Consider the following 22,469-nt stretch of genomic DNA (forward strand, 5'->3'; position numbering starts at 1 on the left):
GAAATGGGGCCACGTGAACTACCCACAGAGTTCAACTTACCTGAAAATGAATGCCTGTGATTTTCCTCTCCCTTGCCACCACCACTGGAAAGAACTAACAAAACACAGAGCGCATACAGAAATGTGTATACACCGCTGAGTGAAGGCAATGCCTTTCTTTTACTGGAAGCTTCTCCCGCTACGATGTAGGAACGCACGTCAGTAACGGCGATAATACTTGATTGAAACAGGAGTATTCGTTTATTTGAGGAAACAGATTTTGCTAATTACGGGAACACTGGAAACGAGTGAATGCAGAGAGTAAACTCGTCTTCTACGTGTATGGTACGTCCTGTGACAAAAAAGAAGGAAAAGGGTCATAAGGATCAAAATTTTGGCAATATTTATCTAAACATACAAGCGGCATCACAGAGATCAGAACATCTGGCACAAGCATTGACGATCCTTTGGCCATTGCTAATAAATTTAACGCCTTTTTTTCAATCGGTGCTTACCATAAACGCACCGCACGCTCACTTGCAACCTTACACGCTTCGTAATCCGACGCCCGAAGTATATTTAAGCAAAAACGGCATCCTTAGTCTTTTGCGTAATCTAGACATAACAAAGTCATCAGGTCCGGACAAAATATCTAATGTTTTCCTCAACAGATACGCAATCTGGGTAGCAGAGTACTTATATGTATTATATAAAACATCGTTAGAATCATGTGTGACACCAGACGACTGGCGCTTTGCAAGGATAGTTCCGATTCACAAATCTGGATCCCCTTTAGAACTAAATAATTAGACTAGTTTCCTTAACATCCACAACTTGTAAACTGCTAGAACACATTTTATTTAAAGCTATTATAACACATTTAGAGAATAATCATTTACTTCATGCAAATCAACATGGATTTAGGGCTGGTTTATCCACAATAACACAGTTAGCTGAGATAACGGATGATTTTATGAATGCACTTAATATGAGGGGTCAAATCGATGCAGTGTTTTTGGACTTTTCCAAAGCGTTCGATATAGTTCCGCATGCCGATTTAGTAACTAAACTGCTCTCTATGGGCATTGAACGCAATATCTTCCGTTGGATAGAATCTTATTTGTCCTCAAGAAAACAATACGCTGCTGTTAAAGACTGCGGTTCTGGTACACTGGAAGTGCACTCAGGGGTGCCACAGGAGTCAGTTCTCGGTCCCTTGTTGTTCTTAGTTTATATCAATGACATCTATTTATCTGTTCAATCGCCTGTGAAGATCCGGTTATTTGCGGACGATTGTGTTGTTTATACTAATGTAAATCATCACTCCGACCAAGTAAGAATTAATGATGCGTTGCACTCAATTAGCATATGGTGTGAAACATGGGGATTGAAGCTAAATACTTTGAAGACGGCAGCTATTACATTTACCAATAAGAAAGAACCCTTAGATTTTGCTTATATTATTAATTCTTCTATACATAAAACCCAGCGAGTGAAGTATTTAGGTGTTACACTCACAAGTAATTTAAGTTGGGAACCCCCTACAGAAAACGTTTGCAGCAACGCGTAAAAAAAGCTGGCATTTTTGAAACGGAAATTGCGCCGTACCTCATCGACCGTTAAGTTAACAGCCCACAAAGCTCTTGTCAGACCAAAATTAGAATATGCGGATTAGATCTGGAGCCACCATCAAAAATATTTAATCAAGAAAATAGAAAGAGTGCAAAGTTTAGCTTCGCGGTTTATATACTCCACATACTCGCGTTTTTCTAGCGTGTCCGTTCTTCGCGACAGAGCGAAATTGAAAAAACTAGCTCATCGCAGAATTGTATCTCGCATCAAATTTTTATATAAGCTGCACCATGGTCACTACAAGATAACACGTGATTGTTATTTACCTGAGCCCCCCATGCGCTCTGCTCGCAAAAACCACAACAAAACAATTGAGCAACCATTTAATAATCTTAAAATCCATCAATAGTCTCTTTTTCCCCATGCAATTTCACTATGGAATAAAGTACCCGAAGAAGTAGTTAACGCTAACACAACAGAACCGTTCGTTCAGCTTTCAAATAACCTTTTCTTTGACCTCTAAATTGCCGCAATGAAAGCAGTTTCTTTTGCGTTACGCTTTTTTCATTGTTATTTCGTTTATATATTGCACTGTTGTATGTACATGTTTTGTTGCGTTCTTAATTGCTAATTGACATTTGTAATTTACGTTGCTGCATGTACTCACTCCTGCTTGGGCCCGAATAGGGCCTGCAGTATTTGTAAATAATAATCAATAAAAGTTACCGGTGAGAACATACGAAACTGTTTAGACTTGCGCAAAGTACTAGCTTGCACTGCCTGAGTAAAAACTTGACTCGTACTAACCATATCGCAAGGTAGCTTAACCGGAAGTTAGTATGGTTAGTGCATGGATTTCCATAAACTTCCTCCTTTCGGATTCAGACTGCTTTGTGACTTTGCAAATGCACGATTTAAACAAAAATATTGGGTTATATGCAGAATGATTGGCTATAGAATTGCGCGCGTACGCCGACATATATTGCCCTCGTGCAATCAAACAAATTATTGTAATAAAGCGCGGTTAGTCACCCAGCAATGATTTGACCCAGCAAACGCTTGTACTTGTTCGATTTGTACATAACAGTTCCTTCAGGGATGGATCCCAAAGCAAGCAGGGCTGCAATTTTGTAGCGATGCATTCGTTCGATTCTATGCCATTCTTGTAACGAACGCGGGCAGAGCATCATTCTCATCACTCACGAAGCGCGAAAATGAATAGCATCGGAAAGGGCGCCGCTACAAAATCTTGGCCCTAGGTTGATTTCTTTGACCACCTGAATTGTTGGGCGCAGGGACATGGAAGGCATGCTGAGCCAAGCTGGCCACTAACATCTGGGCTCTACATCTATATGGATGATATGAGACAAAATACATATGTTTCACAGGCTTGAACCTCGGGGCCTTCCAGGAATTCGCGTAGCCACTGCCATTGTTACAAATGCGTGCGCAATCTTCAGAATTACGACATTTGCCAAAAATTAGGGGCCACACCGCACATTCTCCGCGTGTGTCGTTTGGCGAGGCTGTATGATGCGGTTCCCCTCGTGCTCTTTAAACTCCATGCCTCAGAATGGCAAGGGCGATAATTTTTTTTTTTTGGTTGAAGTGAATGTTAGGAGAGGTTGGCGCCTTTATGTGGTGGCACCCGGTACTCCTCGTCACTTGGCAGACGAAAAAATTTGCGCAAAAAGGGAGAATGACGACACTACATATAACACTCAGTAGAACACCGGATCAATAAAAAATATACAGTCCAACAGTACATGAGTCGCAAAGTTCTATGCATTAGTTCAGTCCACGTACGCATATATAAAGTCCGAGGTTTTGAACAGCCAAAACACGCAACAATTGTAGTACACTCCAAGTACAGGACAGAATTATACATATTGTGTAAAAGTTGCGATCACCACATAAACCAACTATGAGCCACGAACAACGTTTATGTAACTCATTTAGCGTATTCGGATCATCCAATACTTAATATTTTCCCAAAATGTTCGTGTCCTCTAAAAACTTTTTCAGAGCAAGAAGCGCTCTTTTTTGAAGGCCCGCAGTTGGCCATGGGCCAAGTATCTTTTTAGAGTGAATGGTCTTCTGTCTAATATAAACAAATTATCTTGCAGTACCGTTCTTTGTGTATCGTATATCGAGCACTCGAGAAGAAGATGATTCACATCTTCGTCTGGATGGCCACAAGAACACTGCGGACTAGAGACACGTTTTATTCTGCACAAGAAGTGTTTCGTAAATGCAGTACCAAGACGCAGCCGGTGTACCAAAGTTTCAAATTTTCTGTTGTCTCTTAGAGCTTCCGGCATTGATAATTTTATACATGGGTCTATAGAGTATAACTCCGAGTTTTTAGTTTGCTGGTCCAACCAGGTAGTTTTGCTGAGATGACAAGAAATCTGTCTCAGGATCAGACGGACTTCAGTACGCAATAGGGGAAGATTGGTTGTCTCTGCGTTATTGTGCTCTCGATTCGCAGCTGCGTCCGCTGCAGTATTACCAGGAATATTGCAGTGCCCAGGAATCCACTGAAATGCATTTGCCTGCGCACCGGAACTTTTGCCATGGCACGAAAACTCCGCCGAGCAACATGTAGGTAACGTAATCGGTACACTTTTGACAAAGACTACGATAGACCTTCCATGCTACACTTCACTACGGAGGCCCGTAACTTCATTGCAGCTATATTTATTGTTTTAGTGTGCGTTTATAAAAAATCATGCCTGCCAGATCTATGAAACCTTCAATATGCGCATGTCATAGATAGTGTAAGCTGTTAGGCGGCCCCTTCCCCAAGTTGCCGCAATATCCCCCAATCTCCCCCGACATCCGTGAAAATGCATGGAGTTCTGATTACTCACCGCATGTTGACCCTTTGTTCTTTGTGTTCAGGCTTCGGTGCTGCCACCGTAAGGCGTATAGGCTGTTGACTCTACTGTATCCGGTCAGCCCATAAAGAAACCGGGACACTTCCTATAGCCTTATCAAGGACAGATGCTGCGAGGGGTCTTCGTTTACTCGCTCAAACCAAGACTGAAACCTTGTGGAACACCCCCATATTCCCGAACTGCCGTCTCCACCGGCTAGATCCTACATTGAAGCTGCAGATTCCATCGAACTTCTCCCGCCGTGATTACGCCGGCACTTTACTGTGCCGCCTCTGGTTAGGGGTGGCGTTTACGAAAGCCTACTCATTTCTTATTGGAATGTCCGACACACCGATCTGTGACTCGTGAAACTGTGAGGAGACGATCGAGCACGTGTTGTGTTGTTGTTATCTTTATAACAATGAACGCGACGTTCTTCGGAGGATGTTACACCGATTAGATAACAGGCCATTTTCAGAGACGAAGATTCTCGGACCATGGCTCCACGCGTCGCATGTTTACAAAGCGACATGGGCACTGCTACGTTTCCTGAAAGCGACTGGCCTCAGTGAGTGATTATGGGCGAAATTTATGGACATTCTCACTTATTCACACCGATAGTATCTTCTTCTCACCCTCTCCTTTCTTTTCGTCCCTTAAGCCCCTTCCCCATGTGTAGGGTAGAAAACCGGACGGGTAGAAACTGGATAGAAAACTGATTGATTTCCCTACCTTTCTTTCCTTCTTTTTCCTCCTCCCCCTCTGATGAGTATCTCTGTGAGGCACGTAGGTGCTGTTGCGGAGGGACATGAAATGCAGTCGGCAGGCTTTCTTCATTCTATAGCCATGCGACGAAACTAAGGACGTGCTTATGCATTCCCGTTTCATACATCTTTCGGAGCGTTTACATGAACCTGGCACATAGCGGGTCCTATCAAGTTGTCGGACTGAGCTTTGCATGTCGCGTTCATGTACATGCTAACCGGTGAAGCTGAGCTAGCGTCTAATCGAACGACGACCCATGAATACTTTGTTTAGCGCAAAACAACAGACACAATAAAGAGGACAGGACGAGGCGCAATACGTGCTCCTTGTCTTGTCGTGTGTCTTGTGTCTGTTGTTTTGCGCTAAACAAAGTATTGGTGGATTCGCACCAACTAGCCGGCCAACGCATTGTGCCGAACGGCGACCATTAAAGCTGCACGGGTTAGGATGACTCATCCTGTCCTACATGACAACCCTCACGTGAACGCGGAAGGGTCATTTCGGTGGTTACCAGCGCTGAACGGGACGCCATGTTTTATATTTTCGCTTGTCATAGCCTCTCGCACGAATCTTGACCCATTCAGGGTACGAGGTCATGTAAATGGCGTCGCGACGGGCTATTTGAGTCTGGCTTTGGCACCAACAGCTGTTCTCGAGTTCACACGTAGAAACGTAGGCTATAGCTATACCTCCCGATCTACCGAGGTCAGCGCCTCTCGAAGCGTTTCCGCTGGTTCGAAGCATTTTTTTTGGCTTATATATTTTAAGTGCCAGTGCTCCACTGTAGCGCTTTTCCTTCGTTAAGGGAACGCGGTGTGTGTATGTGTATCTCGGGGGGAGCGGGGGAGAGGGGGCGATGGCTCAGTCATGTTAATATGAGCTGCAACGCCGTGCCCGTTGTCGAAGGGGCTCGATGAAGATGGCAAGGATGATTCTGAGGATGATTTATTGGCTTCCATCTGAAATTGGCTGGTTACATATGGCAACCCATCCTGATTGAGCTAATCATGCATGCTATACCTGCTTCTTATTCTAGCAGTTTTGCATACGTCCCCGTTATCTCCCTCAAAACTTATCTATCTAGTATCGCTTCCTAAGCCTGTAATGGATCCGGTAGCACTACTCTCCTCCCTGCTTTCTTTTTTTCGCCTATGCTCTAAACGTCTCTTCCATTTATCGGCAGTTCACCGGTTGATGTTTCCGGCCACTTTAAATGCAAGTGTTTCTGGAAGATGTATGTTACCTATGGGTCTTACTGGGTGAATGCCTTCGCAGTATTTCCTGATGGATGGATGGATGGATGGATGGATGGACGGACGGGATTGAATGAATGGACGCGATTGAATGAATGGACGCGATTGAATGAATGGACGCGATTGAATGAATGGACGCGATTGAATGAATGAATGGAATAGAATGGATGGATGGATGGATGGAATAGAATGAATGGATGGATTGGGTTGAATGAATGGATGGATGGATGGAATAGAATGAATGGATGGATTGGGTTGAATGAATGGATAGATGGAATTGAAGGAATGGATGGATGGAATTGAAGGAATGGATGGTTGGAATTGAAGGGATGGATGGAATTGAAGGAATGAATGAATGGATGCATGCATGCATGCTATCAACGTCCCCTTTGGAATACGCCGGTGGGTTGTGCCACCAAGCTGTTCTTACTATAATGACCAATGCCCTACCTATGTAAAAAAATTAATAATAAAAAATAAAAGTAAAAACAACACACAAAATTCCCATCATCAATCTTCTTGAACTCCTATTCGGAACTTTGTTTTTGTACGCCTCTGTTGTTTATCGTTTCCCTACATATCGTCCAACAACCTTCCAATCGCCTCTTATTACTCTTTACTGCGGACATCTTTACTTTCCCCCTGCTCTCGCTGAACCCAAGGGCTTCAAGGAGGCCACGGGTGCCTAAACCGACCGCTGGGCAGATACCTTCTAATAAAACATGCTCCATCGTTTGCATTTCGTTTTTTCCTCTTCAGTAGTTCGTCATGGCAAGTTTCTTTTCCATTGCCGCCACCCATGAGATTATTTCAGCCTCTCTGACTTTCCGCTTGACGTTCTTTGTTGGTGTGTTGCTCACCCTACACGCCGCATACTTGATGGTAAGTTCGTAGGTCTTTTCCTCCACTGTGAATCAATGTCTTCCCTGTACAATTACCTCAACACTGTCCCAGCCCATTTACTTTCTCCCATATTCCTCAGTCGTTCTTCATAATCAATTTTAATATGAGCTTCCCTCACTGAAAAACTTGTCCAGCCCATATAACCCTGCACAGTTTCACTTGCAGTCTTCCCGTGGGCGCCCAATGTGAGGCGTCTCGCTGACATTTGGATGTCATCGAGTGCTTACTGTACCCCCGACTTCAAGCGAACAACAGCATTTCCAAATGTAAGTCCTGAAACCGTCACAACTTTCCAAGTACCCCAGAGCACCTCGTACCTTTTGTATCCCCATAGTGCCCTGCGTTTTATTATGGCCGCATTTCTCTTCCCTTTGACGCTTAATGTTTTTTTCCTGTGTTTCCATATATCTATTGCCTTCGTTCATCCATATAGCAAGGTGTCTATATTCTTTTGCCCGAGGTATTTTTTACGCTGAATTGACACTGTCTGTTCACTATTTTCATTCAATACTATCACACCGTATTTACTACCGCCAAATTTCAGACCTAAAGTCTCGCCTTCCTGTCCACAGATATTAGCCAGAAGTTGCATATCACTTTGCTTGATAGCTAGACACACAATGTCGTTCGCATAAAACAAATCTGGAAGCTGTTGGTCGACAACTGAGATAATAATGAGATAACAAATTAATATGAGATAATAAACACGATATTACTTCCCTCTGGCGTCCTTCCCATCCTTACCATGCACATACATCATAAACAGCACTGGGGATAAAGGGCACACCTACCACAGTCCCTTGTTGATATCAACTTTCTCCTCGCTCCTCATCTTCTCCCATAAAAACGGTATATTCTATGTAAATCTCTCTTAACAGCTATATCCCCTTTGAGAACATGTAAAATATTGCTGTGAACGTTGTGATTTGCTCTTCTAATGTCTAAAAAAAGCCACATGTAAAGCACTCCTTTCTACTCCGCATGTTTCAATACACTGAGAAGGACAAACAAGTGATCGCCCAGACACCTATAGATTGTGTAGCCATTCTGATGTTCTCCCAATATGCCATTATATTCTTCGCCTATGCTGGCAGCTTTCACTCAATCGCCTGCATCGCTAACCTGTATGTTACCGATGTCAACGGTCTATATGAGTGAATTCTACCTTTAATATGAGTGAATCTTTAACACGAGCGAATTCTCTCTACTGCAGCGCGGTGGCACCGCCATGCTGAAAATTGGAAAACTAGACACCGTTTTAATTACCGCTATTGAATATCCAACCACTTGGGTGGTATGCCGGGCTGCCGTGCTGTCTTGGAGTCTTGGAGCCCTTCAGACCATGCTGCAGCTCATCCTGAACGCAAGTGCACACTTGCGTCCTATATATATATATATATATATATATATATATATATATATATATATATATATATAGCAAGGTTATGTTTCGTTGGGACCAGTGCACAAGTTTCCGTGGAGTCAGTGGTGAATCATTATACCCGGTTGGTGTGTGTACCGTGGATGTGTCTTTGGGTGGGAAAGTCTTAATTGCAGAGTTTACTGTTCTTCCTCGCTCCTCGCATGACGTGATTCTGGGGATCGACGTTTTGCAATTGTGTGGTGCGAATGTTGACTGCCGGACGGGAGAACTCAGTGTCGACACCAGGGTTTCACCTGTGCTCTTTGAAGGTGAAGCTTGCCCGGAGAGTGTGCTGTGCGTGTCTGAGGATACAGTTGTGCCCGCCTTATCCGCGATGCGTGTTGCCGTCGCCTGTTCATCTCCGACTCCTATCTGGTTCGATGCTGCAGTGGAACCTGTACATCGGAACTGCCTCAAGAAAGACGTGTTAGTTCCGCACTGCGTGGTCTCAGTGACCAATGGATGCGCGGGGCTGTGGGCGCTAAACTGTTCGACTGAAGCGGCAGTGCTACCTCAAGGCCCAAAGATTGCCACGTTTCAGGAAGACACGCCCGTATCGGTGGCAGTACTTACAGAGCTCCCCGATGGAGGAGCAACCAGTGTCTCGAGCCCCGGGAGCTCGAAGATACTTTCCATGATTGATAAGTCACCCAGTGATCACGAGCGTCGAGTTTTGATGGCCCTGCTTACGAAAAATACCTCGGTATTCGACTTTGTGCAGCACGATGGCGCGCCATCAGTTCCTGCGTCCAGAACTCGTCGCCGCATCAACACAGGAGCCGCCCAGCCAATCCGACAAAAACACTATCGTGTATCCCCGTCAGAACGCAAGATAATCAGCGATCGGCTCCAAGAAATGCTATGCAAAGGCGTCATTCGAGAATCATCTAGTCCTTGGGCAGCCCCCGCGATATTGGTGAAGAAGAAACACGGTACGTGGCGGTTCTGTGTTGATTACCGTCGCCTAAACGCCGTTACTAAGAAAGATGCATATCTGCTCCCACGAATTGACGACGCCATCGACTGTCTCTTTGCGGCATCTTACTTTTCCTCAATCGATTTACGGTCAGGTTACTGGCAAATTCCTATACACAAGGACGACAGAGAAAAGACAGCATTTGTAACACCCGACGGACTATTCGAGTTTAACGTGATGCCTTTCGGGTTGTGTAACGCACCTGCAACGTTCGAAAGGTTCATGGACACGATATTACGCGGCTTAAAATGGGAAGTTTGCATGTGCTACTCAGACGACGTTGTGATCTTCGGGCGAACGTTTAGTGAGCACAACAAACGTTTGGATTTGGTCTTGAACTGCTTGGAGAAAGCGGGTCTTGTGGTCAATTAAAAAAAAATGCCGTTTTGGCGAGCGACAAACTCTTGTGCTAGGCCATCTGGGGGCTAAAGAAGGCGTCCGACCAGATCCACAAAAGACTGCGGCCGTAGAAGCATTTAGAGTACCCAACTCTGTCAAGCAATTAAGAAGTTTCTTGGGCTTGTGCTCCTATTTTCGCCGATTCATTCCCCGGTTTGCTGACATGGCTCATCCCCTTACACGCTTTCTTCAAAAAGGCTTTCCCTTTGAGTGTACTGTAGATGGCGACTCATCGTTTCGCCAGCTCAAGTTCCTGTTGACATCCCAACCAATTCTTCGCCCCTTTGATCCTTCATCACCAACTGAGATCCACACCGATGCCAACGGCGTAGGCATCGGTGCTGTGCTAGTTAAGCGTGTTGGCGACAGTGAGCACGTGATCCCTTACGCTAGCCGGTCCTTGAGCCGCTCCGAGCGCAACTACACAGTCACCCAACAAGAGCGTCTGGCGGTCATCTTCGCCGTGCAACCGTTTCGTTCGTATCTCTATGGACACCCCTTCACTGTGGTAACAGATCACCATTCGCTATGCTGGCTTGTGAATCTGCGGAATCCCTCAGGACGACTAGCGCGCTGGGCCCTCCGTCTACAGGAATACGATTTCGTTATTTGCTACAAAAGTGGCCGGCGACGTGCTGACGCTGATTGTCTCTCTCGGATGCCACTTCAAACAACTGAATGTGACGCAGACAATTTTGGTGAATACATCGCTTTTGTTTCCCCAGAATTTCCGGATATGGGTACCGTCATATCCGAGCAGCACAAGGACGAGAGCTTACAACCGCTCTTCGCGGCAGCACAGGAGTCACCTGCAGGCAGTCGCTTTCGCCTACGTGATGGTGGCGCGCTGTGTAAGAAGAGCTACTCGGCCACCGGCGTACGCTACCCTTTAGTTGTCCCCAAGAACCTTCGCTACCAAGTATTACACGCCATGCACGATGACCCAACTTCCGGTCATCTTGATTCCACACGTACACTCTACCGGGCTCAAGAACGTTTTTACTGGCCTAAGATGCGGAAAGATATCGAACGGTACGTCGCCAGCTGCTCTCAATGCCAGCGCTACAAGCGTCCGCCACAAGCGCCACATAGCCTGCTTCAACCAGTTCCCCCATCTAGCGTCCCCTTTGAGCAAGTTGGTATAGATCTTCTGGGCCGTTTCCCGCGATCCTCCAAGGGTAATCGTTGGGTTATCGTTTGTGTAGATCACCTTACCCGCTATTCTGAGACCGCCGCATTGCCATCGGCCACAGCTACAGAAGTTTCTATCTTCTTGCTGGCTAACGTTATACTCCGACATGGACCTCCTCGCATAGTAATCAGCGATCGTGGGCGACAGGTTACCGCGGACGTGGTTGAAGAAACCCTTCGTCTGTGTTCATGTAGCTTCCGCCGTTCTACGCCCTACCATCCACAAACTAATGGTCTGGTCGAGCGCACAAACTGAACGCTTGCCAACATGCTGTCCATGTAACGTCGATTCAGCACACAAGAATTGGGACAGTATCTTGCCTTTCATTACCTATGCCTTCAATACGGCGAGACACGAGACCACTGGTTACTCACCATTTTTCCTTCTGTATGCTCGTCCGCCGCGCTACACCCTCGACACCATATTTCCCTACTTCGCTCATGACAACGAATCAATTGATGAGATCCTATATCGAGCAGAAGAAGCGCGACGCCTCGCTAGGCTACGCACCCTAGCATCGCAGGACCGGTCCAAGATACGCTATGACGGGCGTCACCGCCACGTTTACTTCGATCCTGGTGACCTTGCGTGGCTCTGAACGCCGTTGCTGAAGCGTGGCTTGTGCCAGAAGTTTCTCGCCCACTACGTCGGCCCTTACGTCATTCTGCAGCGCATCAGAGAAGCGAAATACCACATTGCGCGTCTCACGAGCAGTGGACGACGCTCGGCCAAGGCTGAAGTGACACACGTCGCGCGTCTGAGGCGTTACAACCCACGAGATGGCTGACTCGCCCGGCGGGCTTCGTCTGCCAGCGGGGAAATGTCACAAGCTGTCATGAACCACGCCTGCCGCGCATACGTCCGGATGAAAGAAAGAAGAGAACGACGTTAGCCAAGCTGCCGCGAGAGCGCTCTTCAACAGCCGTGCCTATCAACCAGATTCATCTGGCTCTGCATTACACACCTCGTGTGTAACAATACATATCTATATATATATATATATATATTGCGACGTGATGCAAACACCATGATTCAGGCGGCTGCGTGCGTGTGAGTGCGTGCGTGCGTGAATAAACTTTTATTTGGTCCAGCAAAGCGCGATAAAACGCGCACCTGGCTAATCCCACGACGGGACTTACAGATCAAGTGTTGTGCCTATCGCAATAAAATAGCGCCGAGTGTCACGGGACACCCTCTTCGAAATGAGTGCGCTTTGTAATGTTTGTGCGTAAGTTACGCCGTGAAAGGCCCAGGCATTTTTCTTTCTTTCTTTTTTTCTTCCCACGAGGTGTTGCACACATCGCAGCAGGTATAAATGATGGCGCCTTTTTTAATGCTAACCAGTACAAGCGCATTAATTTCGGCGCGAGGAAGCAAAGAATGCAAGCAAGCAAGAAGAGAAAGAAAGGAAGAAAGGAAGGAAGGACGGAAGGAAGGAAGAAAGGAAGGAAGGAAGGAAGAAAGAAGAAAAGGAAGAACGAAAGAAAGAAAGGAAGAAATAAAGGAAAAATGAGAAAGTTTGCTATAAATAATACTAGCGGGAACCCGGGCCGGTGTTTACAGAAGTTGCATGGAGTACATGTTGCATGCATGCAGCCGCAAAAGGATTTCCGCGAAATTTTCTTCTTTTGGCTTCCGACCGGTTTGAGAATTGCAAATTCAGCATTCGTCAAATATGCATTGTGTCATAAGTACAACGATTTGCTGCTATTATGCGTGAGCGTCGACATACACATTGCCTTAGTTTCCTTAAAAAAATGATAGCAATAAAACACTGCAGGTTGCGCCAAAGTAACGCCCGAAGCCTTGAACACTAAAATGGGAGAAATCGATGTTCTCACTACATCGAAACTTACTAGAAAAACAACTTACCGCATCGAAATTTATTATGTTCAGTGCTTCTGAGAAGTATGCGTTAATGTAGTTCGGTTCGTGGGAATCTTGCAAATAAATCATCGGGTCGAAATCGGTGCTTATGATGTACTGCCGAAATGAGAGGCGAATGGTGTAATGCAGTAGCGTACCATTCGGAAGGTTTCCATGGCTAAAATGATGGGAAGTTTTTGCACCGTTCGCGTGTGTCAATTCGAGCGAGTTTCTGCATAAAAAAAAGAGAAAGACAGAATAAGAAGTAAGCGTAAGCTCTGACCCAACAAAGTGTACTGCCGTCTATTATTTCATATTTCATTGCATATATTAGTACGGTACGAATTTGAGACCCAGAGTTAATACAAAAGTAGCAATGGAAACGTGGACGTGCGTGTGTTAACGCAGGAACAAAGAAGCGTTGTCGAAGAGGTGAGGTTTCATTCACCAACAACCCTTCCGAAAGTGATTGATCGATTGAAAACGCTTTCTTCTGCCGCGAAAATTTTACGAGTCGGAGGGGAAGGCGTAACTGTCCTGCCGCCCTCTGGTTTCCTCCGCTGCCAGGGCCCGACTGGGGATCTGTTGCAGCCGGTCAGGTTCATTGATCTGCAATTGCATATTGGTTTCTGTGCTTCTTGCGCATAGCGGCGACGTTAAGGAATGTCCACTGCGGAGTCAGGCACTAGCTTCTCGAGAGAGACAGTACTGTGTGACGACTTTTTATTAACCTCTTTCATGCCAAATGTGGTGACTGCGTGCCACTCTTCGATGAACGTCTTCGCCGCCCCCTTGGGTAACTAGGTTTGTGCCACTGTCGATGTGCCACTCTACAATACCAAATAAAAAGATCCCTTAAATTTACCTGGTGGTTAGCGGAAACGGGCCCGCGGTGTCACAAGGGTTCCTCAAGGGCAGCAATATCCGGCGCATTAGCAAGCTGCGCCATGAATTCACTAGGTATGGGCCGCGCTTCAGTGTAAACCTATCGCCTTCTTGGGTTACGGAGTATGTGCCACTAATTTTCCGGCAAGCGAGGGAACAGGTCACATTGTTCCCACGCAGCAGCGTACCACACCTCTCGTCTCGTACGCAGCTCGCTGACTTCATTGCAGTGCTAGTAGATTTTGCAGCCTGTCGAGAAGTAAGAGTGAGCAAAGAGTCCAGTTCTCACTTTACGCGTTTCCCAGGGTTAACGCGCAGCAGCGCGCCATGCATTTCGGAGGGCACACGAAGAATTCGCGGCCGCTTTGCTAGATGGCGCTGGGTGTTGTTAGGGAAACGTGAAGGAGGTGTCCCACTGCAGTACACGTCTCATAACTACCTCGTTCGACCATGGAAATGCGCTGTGTCGATATATAAACCCCATGCTAACGCATTACGGCCGACAATCATTGGGTTATTACACTACTACCATTACTTTTCCACATAGTCCCCTCACCGATTCAGGCATTTGTCCAATCGTGGCACCAAATTTGTGGTGCCCCTATCGTAGAATTCGTCCGGCTGACTGCGGAACCACCGTCGGACTGCAGTCTTTGCTTCATCGTTGCACGTGAATGGCTGTCCTGCCAGGGGCTTCTTCAGCTGACCGAAAACCTAGAAATCACTAGGGGTGTGGTCCTGACTGCATATTGTGCGTGGTCCAGACTCTCCCAGTGAAATTACCGGAGCTTGTCGGCGGTTCTGATTGCCACGCTTGGTTGCTCGTACGCCATGGACGTGTCAAGCACAACCGCCATTTTCAACAGCTGACAGCAGCGGCAACGATGTCAGGCAGCGGCGCTACTCCCTTTGCCATTGTTTGACGAGTGGCACGCACTCTTGCCGACAGAACATCTTTCTTTGAAGGTTAGCGATACAACCCTGCAGGATAAGCAAATTTCTGTATCCTCGAAGAAGGCCGCCCACATCGAAATACGCCGGTAACGCTTACGAGCAGTTGCACCCACGGTCCGCGAACTTCGCCACACAGATTAATTCCATTCCTTAATATTCCAGTCACTACTTTTGCAGCCTGCCACTGCATACGCCTTCAATCCACGCGATTCAATCCAGCATGCTGGGAGCGCAGCGCGTTAGCGACAACTCAGCTGCATTTCCGACAGCTGATGACATAGGAGCAACGTGGAAGCGGCGTCGTAGTGGCACGCTGTCGCTGAGGCGACGTGCGGCGCGGCCGATAGCGCCATCTCGTTTCTCTAGAGCAAACTGCTCTGCGAAAAGAGTCAATGCGGTCCAATCTAACCACGGCGCTCGTTCGCAAATTCGGCGCACGATTTTCCCTAAAACCCCGAAGTTTCTTTTACACGGCCACTGACGCCTAAGTCACGCTAACCCCTATTTGTCATTATCACTTAGTATGCTTTAAATGGCCCTTGTGCAGCACGTGTGGGAGAGGGGGGGATTGTGGGAAATGTGCATTCATCAGTAGAGCAAGTTTTGAGTATTATGATACATTTGAACACAAGTTCTGGCACGGAAAAAAAGAATTATGAAACAGTACAACATAAATACACGCGTAGCCAAACAGCACCATAAAAGAAATAGGTATCAGGTGTTAGTACACTGCGTAGTTCTTTACCAAGTCTTAAGCTTTTTTTTCTTTTGACCAGGAAAACGTGACGGCTCCTCAAATGTGGCGACGGAGACAATCAACTGAAACGTTAGCCTTGCAAAAAAGGAAATAATAATAACTAAAATGAATAAATAAATTACAAAGTAAGTAAACTCGCTATTTTTCAGAGTTGCGAAAGGGTGAGTTCGTGTTTTTTTCACCATGTCTTTTTACTGATGTATGACGTGAGCATCGGACTAGTACAACAAAGCTATTACTCACTCCTTAGTGTTGTCCACCAGAGCGCATGTGTAAACACCTACGGTTCCCACTGGCACCCACAGATTGCTTAGAGCACACTGTACTCCCTGTAACAAACCGGTTAGACATCTTTAAAAAATGTTCGTTTGCGTCTTTCGTATTGTCATTGTATAAGCTTCTAAGAGTTACGTTAAATGTCGTAACTATTATTTCTTTTTCTTATTGAGGTCACTGTCTCTTGTGAAAATTGTGCCTGTAGTATGTACAAAAGACGCATAAATTAGTACTAAACTTTAAAAAATCTATAACAACACAAAATCCGTCCAAACGTTCCAAGATTTACGACGTGATAGCAGGCTATAGGCAATCTTATTTTTAAATGGAGAGTGCTTCGCTTAGACGGCTCTGTAAACCACGGCACCTTCCAAGGTTCGTCCTCCGCTGGCCAGCGAATATATATATATATATATATATATATATATATATATATACACAAATTGAATATATATTTGCTATGTACGGAAGGTACTCCGCTCTGTACCTTTCTCGTGTGGCCGCTGTCCCTGTTGTTTCTCGTGCAGCCGCCACAAATTAGAAGACGACGCACCATCTATAATAGCTCGGGTAGACACTCTCGTGCTGTGTCGTTGAGGCCCTTCGGGACTCAGCTAGCATGCAGGCGCCCGCGTACTATGCATCAGGTACACGTTAAGGAACCCCTGGTGCTCAAGTGAACCCCGAGAACCCCCCCCCCCCTCCCTACCCTCACTACGGCGTGCTTCGTAGTCATATCGTCGTTTTGGCTAGTAAAACTCCTGAATTAATTTTTTTTTTTCTAGCACAGCGCAGCGCCGCCTATTCTCGCTTTTCGGATCTGCAGGCACCAGAGTCGCTTGGAGTGTCCGGTACCCTCCTTAGATTCTGTACGGTTCCAATCGCGTTTGATCTGTTTCCTTTTTAACCTGTAACTGTTATACTGTTGTTTCTTCAAAGACAAAGCTTCAAGTGGCGCGCAATTTAGAAGCTCAGATGTGGTCGCCATCGTCCGACAGAAAATGTGCACGACGACACAGCGGTAAAGACACCCGCCTTTGTGGCCCCGTCGCTATGGCCTTAAGCTGCTTAGCTGGAGGACGTGGGTTTGATACGGGTCATGGCGGCCGCATTTTCAGGGGAGTGAAATACGAAAAGAGGCGTTCGTGTACCTAGATTTCAGTGGACTCAAAAGAGAACCTCAAGTGCCTCACCCCGCCCCCGCCAAAAACAAAATCTGTAGTCTCCCACGACGGCGCGCCTCAACATCACGTTCTGGGTTTTTGCACGTAAAGCTCCGGAAACTAGTTTTTTGTAGTTTTGTTCTGTTCATTTCTTTTTTTCCTTTTTTACCTCGAATAAAACGCGAGTGTTCAGGCTGCGTGCATGCTTCTGGCGCTCGTACCCAACAAGTCTTACACCTAACAAGTCTCGTACCCAACAGGTCTCGTACCCAACAGGTCCCGTACCCATCTGTTGGGTACGAGACCTGTTGGGTACGGGTGACGCTGGCGCCACCCGCAGCCGACTGCACCACTACACTATAGACAAGTGTGATTCACGTCGTACGAGAGAATTTGAAAAAAAAATTCTGTGTACCCCAACTCTATGCTGGTCTCGCGAAGCGTGAATCATGGTACCCAAGCAAGCTATTAAAGCTGGTACGCCGGAGCTACTGACGTCATCTGTAACTCGTTTCTTAATTTTTTTTTATTCTCCCTCCCCTAGAGAAAACAATCTCTGCCAGCAGGGTTGACTTCCGAGGTGGGTCGGCACACGCGAATCGGTCGTTGCGCGCAATTCCAAGGTGCCCTTTGGACGGTGATTTCGACTATACCTTAATAATGAGAGAGAGAGAGAGAGAGACAGAGACGAATAGGAAAGGTAGGCAGGTTAACCAAGGACGTGCCCGGTTAACTAGGATACACTGGAGGAGGGGAGCCAATTTCTAGAAACCCTAGCGACAATACCACGCAAGAGCCGGGGTGTGTAAACCCCTCACGGTTTGAGAACTTCCCGAAGACGGCAACCGTGTGGCTCCAAAGACAACAGCTGTCACCTCGCGATGTGCTTGACTGGCCGATTGAAATTCCCTACTATCTTCAACGTTGGCAGGCATTTCAGCCTTTAGCAAACGCGAAATCGATGCACCATTCCGGCTCCGCATGGGCGCTGTTCTATTGAAATAATCAAAGCTTTCAAGAGCATTACGGATATTTTCGTACAGTTTGCGGGATACTTAACGATACGGTAGTATTTAATAGATCAACAGTTGCATACGCAGGAATTTGACGTCACGCAGAGAATATCATTTGGAAAGGTTCTCCTTACCTCTATGTATGAGATACGAGGGCACTTAAGAGGAAGCTTTATCTCGGGTGCTCCTATCTAAATACATGTAAAAGGAGAATTCGTTTTTCTCGGCAACCACTGCACCAAATTTGACGAGGTTTATTGCCTTTAAGAAACAAACTTAAAATATAGAGACTGCTGGTTTCGAATTTTTGTGTTAGGTCGTCAATATTTTATTAAAAATTGGCGAAAATTGAAAATTTTCAGAAAACGACACTATCAAGTTTACAACTCTAACTCAACAACAAATAATGATAATACAATTTTGTGAATTGCATCTAATAGTACATCTAAAGCGGACAAAATTGATATGTTACACATGACTATAAAAAAATTTAGTAATATGAAAATACAACTCTTGCAGAACCCTAGTAACCAACGTAACAAATTCACGTAAGACATACCGAATTTGTCCGCTTTGAATGATGTAATGGCTGCCGTTCACAGAACCGCGATATCAGTTCTTGATGCAGAGCTATAAATTTGTAAACATTGTGCTTCTATTTTTTTTCATACGGTCAAATATTTGAAAATCTTTTTTAAGGAAATTGAAGCCCTAAATCGAAATTCCGCTTCCAACAGTCACTAGAATTTAAGATTCTCTTTGAAATGCAACAAATGTCATTAGAATCAGTCCAGGAGTTATCTCAGTAAACGTTTTTGCGTCTTACATGTATTTGAATAGGCCGCGTCGGAGTTGGGCCTGAGCTAAAGCTTCCTCTTAACAAGACGGTATATAAAGAAACAAGTAAAATTTCATAAGGTCTCCATTCATGTTTAGCGGTGTGCCAATGGTGGCAGCGTCTTTTGATCCCGTGAAATTCCAAATTCAAGGGGGACATTAAAGCAGGCCAAGCGCGTCAGAGCTGTAGGAATCGCAAATGTTGAGCTTGGTTATTCCTTACTAAGCCAACGGTAAAGTTGCGAAGTTACAGAGCCCAGGAAGCTTTCTCTTGCTAGTTGCGCTAAACCATTTCATGATTCGTCTTCAGGTATACTCGCCTTCAAATTAATGGCTATATGCCAAGCAAATCAAACAGAATAATAATTCTTCAGAAAAGAGCAGTCCGGTTAATTAGGAAATTTCATCGTGGAAGTCACGCAGCACTTTTCTAAGAGTGGTCTTTGAAGAAGTATCACTTATTCGATGCTGAAATAATGTCGTACATAAGGGGAAAACACGGGGGAAGCGGGAGATGGAAATTCCAGATGATAAGCAAAACGAGGACAAGGTAAAAGCAGGAGCTAAAGTTTCGACAAGAGGATTTGTCTTATTCAAGGAGACATGTTTTCGTCGGAAAAGTATATATAGGTAGGGTTCCTCTAAAGAGGAGTGGGAGTAAGGCGGGTGGGTGAGGCAACGACCTAAGGTGTTATTAGCAGCGAGGGTGTACAATTAAGTATAAAGGGGGTGCTATGCCCATGGCCGGTTACAGGGCCGTGTGTAGGCCGGCGTGTCAATGTCTATTAGCACCTCTATTATCTGCTTCCCTGGAAACCCTTCCCTGGTATGAATTTATGAGATATGAGTTGGCATACTTTCGTACATATGCCCGTCCGGGAACACGCAATAAAATCTTAGACATGTTCGCTTCAACATTAAAAATGTCACAGCTTCGCCGGAAAGGCAAACCATCGCCTGCTATAGCAAGTTGCCAGATAGCAATACGAAATAAAGATAGTAGATTTAGCGGTAGTACAAACTTGGATACATTCGCTTACCAACTGAATTATCAAGCATGGTGTTAGCGCGCACACGTAAACATGAGCACGTCACACTCGATGAGCGCAGACACTCGCTGCCAAAACATTGGTGTGAGCAAGCACGGCAGCAGCAGCGAGCGAAGTCACCCTCATGCCGTCGGTCGCTTCAGGCCAAGAGCGGCCAGAACACAACGCGCGCAATGAGGCATCTGCAGATCCCTTTCAGCATAGGGCGCGTGCCACCGCACGCGGCCGCTCAATGTAGCCACTTGTTGGAGGAGTCGAAGCCGCGCCGCCCCCCTTGCTTCTGCGCCGCATCCCCGCTTTCCTCAATGTATGACGCTCCAGATTGAGCATTGACCGTTAGTTTCGCTAGCGTGCTTACACTTACGTACACGTACAGCATACGACACGCGGCGACGGTCTCATCACCCTTGGGCTTTACACGGAACCTCACAGCGACGGCGACGACAAAAATGCCCCTGTAGTGTGCACATAAATGCTATCGCGATAAAAGTAAATGTTCTTGGCACTTTACGTGTAAAAACCAGAATGTGATTACGACGTAGAAAGTTGGGCGAGTTGGATGATTAAGAGGAATGCCTTCGCGAGAACTCCCGGTTAATTTTGACCACATCGTGAATGTGCACCCAATGCATAATGTGCGGGCTTTCTTTTTTTCCACCCACGTCGTAACGTGGCAACCAGCATCGGGGTTCCCCATAGCCTTTGGACTATAGAAGATTTCACCACAGAGGAGAAACGAAGCAGCATAAGTATCTAACGCCAAACTGATGACGAGCACCAGACTTTCCTAGAAATTGTGAAGCAAAGCAAATCGTTTGTCAGTCCCACCAAAAAACAAACCACAACTGTGGACATTCAGATGTTCGTCGTAGCGTAGCCTACGTGTCATAGTTAGTGTGCCATTTATTATAACATAATTATGTGTGTATATATATATAATATGCGCCCTATCAATGTGAGTAGTGCATGCGTCATAGAGCCATTGTCAGGCAGAGACTGTCTACCTTGTAGCCCTGTCATCCAAGACCAAGTGGCGTCTGAAACAGTGTCGTAAATAAATAAAATAAAAAATTTCCCTGCATCGCAATGTTACTGTGTAGACGACGTGCTGAAGTGTTTAAATGTAATGTCATTCTTGCGTGGCATGACAGTCTGACTCTAATTCAGGCTGTCTTTCGTGATTTCATCGCAGCCGCCTTTTCTTTCGCCTCTGTTTATTTCGGCCGCTTGTATCATTTGCCAATGTTGGCCAAGGTATTGGTTTATGACACCAACAGCATCTTATACAATAACTTACCCAGAAATTTTTCGGCCGCGGAACAGCCTCGCCAGTGAGGCTCATTCCCAGAAGGATTTGACCCTCGGCTTTGATGTGGAAATCCCATGCGTAGTCTGGGAAATAGGAAAGAAAGTTAGGAGTGGCGATAGAGAGCCGTCTCAAGAGGACCAGCATGCTCGCATGCTCGCGGCAAGCATGTTTTATGCTAGGCAACAGCCTGCTATGGAAGAGGGTGTGAGCGAAAAATATATGTATATATAATATATATAGGCTTCGCAAAAACCCTATTCGATTACAGGCTGTTGCCTAGCATAAAACAACCTTTACAGGAGCATTCTGATCCTCTTGTCAATAATAACATCGACTTACGAGTAAAGTGCTCAGTATGCTTAGGCGGATTCGCGCTGTGGCTTTGGCACTGTCACCAGAGTGCCGTCACAGTATCGCCTGGTGCTTGCGAATAACCCTCAAACCGGTTTAACCGGTTTGAGGGTTATTCATTATCCGGTTTAACCGGAGGGAAATGAATCCAGTCTCGACATCTGGTTATCCGGTTGTCCGACTTTGAAGAAACGGATACTTAGGATATAGGGTTCAAATACCTGGTTAGCCGGCTGTTCCAATATTCGGATACAGCAATTCCCAAAGAAAAATTTAAAAAGAAAGAAAGGTAAGCAGGCTAACAAGAGCAGATATCGGATTTGCACGAGTGGTAGCAAAAGTAATTGCAAAGATATAAGACCAAGAGAGAGACGGAGAGGTAATTTCGGCAGAAATACAGAAGAACAAGTTATCCGGCTATCTGAATATCCCGACACTATTAAGCGAAAAAAAAACGATAGAATAACCGATCACTTCGGTTATGCGGTTTGACCAGCCTATGCATAGACTGGTCTGAACGGAGCGGACGTGGTAACCGCAACCTTAAATCCATCGAATCGTTTGTTTGGGCGCTGGAAAAGAGCGACGGTTTTTCCTTCGGTCTCAGTGGCGATACCATGGGCGGCGAACCAGACCATGCGACTGTCCTGACACGCATTCAGTGTACC

At 45.9% G+C, this 22,469-nt stretch overlaps 1 protein-coding gene across 5 annotated transcripts in view; it reads right to left on the minus strand.

Moving 5' to 3' along the window:
• Nucleotides 1-202: 202 nt before the first annotated feature.
• Nucleotides 203-22,469, minus strand: part of LOC129382072 (uncharacterized) — a 60,906-nt gene continuing 38,639 nt past the window's right edge. For 2 of the 5 annotated variants that reach the window (XM_055065428.2, XM_055065427.1), the window contains exons 5-8: nucleotides 21,439-21,533; nucleotides 16,047-16,132; nucleotides 13,214-13,439; nucleotides 203-331 (exon numbers count right to left, since the gene is read on the minus strand). In XM_055065428.2, the coding sequence (XP_054921403.1) occupies nucleotides 314-331; nucleotides 13,214-13,439; nucleotides 16,047-16,132; nucleotides 21,439-21,533 (425 nt within the window). In that variant the 3' untranslated portion in view covers nucleotides 203-313. The remainder of the gene's footprint in view (nucleotides 332-13,213; nucleotides 13,440-16,046; nucleotides 16,133-21,438; nucleotides 21,534-22,469) is intronic. The other 3 variants (XM_055065429.1, XM_055065430.1, XM_055065431.1) reach the window with 3 other exon arrangements.

Source organism: Dermacentor andersoni, chromosome 11 (assembly GCF_023375885.2).
Source record: "Dermacentor andersoni chromosome 11, qqDerAnde1_hic_scaffold, whole genome shotgun sequence".
Taxonomy (NCBI): Eukaryota; Metazoa; Arthropoda; class Arachnida; order Ixodida; family Ixodidae; genus Dermacentor; species Dermacentor andersoni.